This window comes from Sapajus apella, unplaced genomic scaffold (genome assembly GCF_009761245.1).
Source record: "Sapajus apella isolate SASKATOON/1434 unplaced genomic scaffold, GSC_monkey_1.0 scaffold148, whole genome shotgun sequence".
NCBI classification, from domain to species: Eukaryota; Metazoa; Chordata; class Mammalia; order Primates; family Cebidae; genus Sapajus; species Sapajus apella.
The window spans coordinates 2,452,158-2,454,705 of NW_022437088.1; the positions used below are offsets into that span (position 1 = coordinate 2,452,158).

Sequence of the window (2,548 nt, forward strand, 5' to 3'; positions counted from 1 at the left end):
CAGATAAGGAAGCTCTAGCAATAGCACCTTAAATGTTTAATATATCATGTCTAGTAAGCCTCACTGATTGAAGGAAGAATTTACAAAAGAAATGAAAGAAGAATCACTGCACACATTGACAATGTACATGTTGAGCGAACAATGTGTACCAAAACGGATAGATGCGAAGTGTACATTGGAGTGTGACTTGATAATCTAGCAGGTTGTGGGACTGGGGGACTTATGGAAAAGACAAAGAAAGAACATGCAAACAAGTGTAAAAACACTGAGAAACACCTAAAACCTGTTTGGAAATAGGAAGAACACATATTCGATTATACTTAGTTTGTATTTTCCCCCAGATTTCACACTTTAAATGCTCTGACCACCTCCACGCTGCAGACCTACTTCTAATTATTTACCTATGATAATGTGAGTCTGTGCAGCTTGTTCTCTATAGGATGTTTACAGGGAACCATACAGGTATGGTTCAAATCCATAGATTTTGAATGAATGCTTGTAATTTTGGTTCACGTCTCTCCATTTCCTTAATGTGGTGTCCAAGAGTACATTTTTATAAATAAAAAGACAATAGTATATAGCTATGATGGGGAGAAGTATCAAATGTGCTGGGGAGACTGGATCTCATTCTGGAATATGTCTTGGGTGGGGCAGCAGGCCCTATAAAGAGATCCTCTGCTGCACGACTCCTAAACTCCCGAGCACCGATCTGCTTTGGAGAACCTGATGAGTCTGCTTCCTTGAGTTCCTCTGTGATGTGTGCCCTGAAATGTTAAGTTTAATCTGAATACAGCAAGATTGGTTGATCCAATCCTATGAATGTTGACTTGATGCTACTTAGTGGATGAAAATTTAGGTTAGAGCACAATGATATGCGATTTTAGCTTTCTTTCGGTACAGTTAGGTGTTCATATGGACAGAGAAGTTAAGTGGAAAGCTTTGATTTGAAGAAAAAAAAGAACAAAATATTTTTCTTTTTTCTCTGCTTTTCTGGTGTCTTTTTCAAAGGTTTATGTCGTAGCAGGTGTAAGAGACTGCAGTTCTTCACAAACAGCCCTTTGCTCTGTTTCCAAATCAACCCACTGGGAATTTACAACAGATAATGATGATAGAAATAGCTTGTGAGATTGTCATGGGTATCTGAACTTGTGACTGCCTTTCTTGAAGGTGGTATTTTCATGGAAATAACATGATCAGTTCTTTACCACAGAGATTTTTCTTTGGAAAAATTGTATGAGAAAACACAAGATTTCCCAGGGACAATGCAGCAATTTGATGAAGTGGAAGAGAGACACCAGGGAGTCTTGAAAAGGGAATTAAGAGTTTGAATAATTTCTTGCAAATTGGAGAAATAATATCCCACGGTATTACATAAGCTTTGGCTTCTCTCTCTGAAGGAGTCCCTTCCCATGAACACTGTCATATCATTTCTTTCAGATTCTGAGATTCCAGCAGGATGTCGTATCAACCGCAGCAGTGTAAGCAGCCCTGCCAGCCACCTCCTGTGTGCCCCACACCAAAGTGCCCAGAGCCATGTCCACGCCCAAAGTGTCCTGAGCCCTACCCACCACGAAGGCGTCCAGAGCCCTGCCCACCTCAGCAGTGCCAGCAGAAATGTCCTCCTGTGCCACCTTCCCCACCCTGCCAGCCAAAGTGTCCACCCAAGAGCAAGTAACAGCTTCAGGATTCATCAGGACCATGAAAGGATGAGGATAATTGGCCCACCTCGTTCTGTAGCCCCACCTGCATCTTCTCATCAAAGCCTACCATGGATACACAGGGAGCGTCTTTCCCCTTTGCCTGTGATCTGCTGGTTATGATCCCTGACAGCAAAAGATTTCCTTTCTGAGGCTGTCATACTGCCACCATCCAGGTGGAGACTGAGAAAAGGAAGTCCTCAGCTGTTCCAGCTCCCAGAGCTTTGGAAGAAAGAGCAGCAGCTCTCTCCCTGGGAACCATCAGAGAATTCTGTTGATGTGTTCTGTGTCTGTCTGTCACCTGGGCATGAGCTTCTCCCACCTGTGCCATTGTCACTTTTCTTTCACTCCCTGAATAAAGTATCTATGAATATATATTTGTGAATGGATCTCTTGGTTCTCTTCAAATCTGCTTTATTAGCAATATATACAATCATTTGAAAATACAATTATTTTCATCTTTCTTTCATCCACAGGCAGCATATCACAATTTGGGTCATACCAAAGATTATTTCTGTTTTATTTTAAACCCCTTTTATTTTCCTTAATGGTGTTTGATTGATTTGAGGAACATATTATTCAACTCTCTGAATGTCTACCTCTGTAGTGCAAAGTGAGCAAAATAACACTTACTTAATAAGCTAGTCTAAGGCATAAAATTGAATTACTATCTGAAATTTTGCTGGCACAATGCCTGACACATAATTACCTGTCATTTAATAGAGGTTTATTTGCAGCAACATATCATCACTGTTTCCACTATTACCACTACTGTAGGAGGAGCAGCTGTGGGAAAGGATCTCTCGGACACTGAATACAGGAGGAAGGAATTTATTTCAGCTGGGGTCTTG

At 41.1% G+C, this 2,548-nt stretch overlaps 1 protein-coding gene across 1 annotated transcript; it reads left to right on the plus strand.

Moving 5' to 3' along the window:
- Window positions 1-1,456: 1,456 nt before the first annotated feature.
- LOC116541084 (small proline-rich protein 2E-like) lies at window positions 1,457-1,742 on the plus strand. The gene has a single exon (XM_032264960.1). It carries the CDS (start codon window positions 1,457-1,459, stop codon window positions 1,673-1,675), a length of 219 nt encoding a protein of 72 aa, XP_032120851.1. The 3' UTR covers window positions 1,676-1,742.
- The last annotated feature ends 806 nt before the right edge of the window (window positions 1,743-2,548 follow it).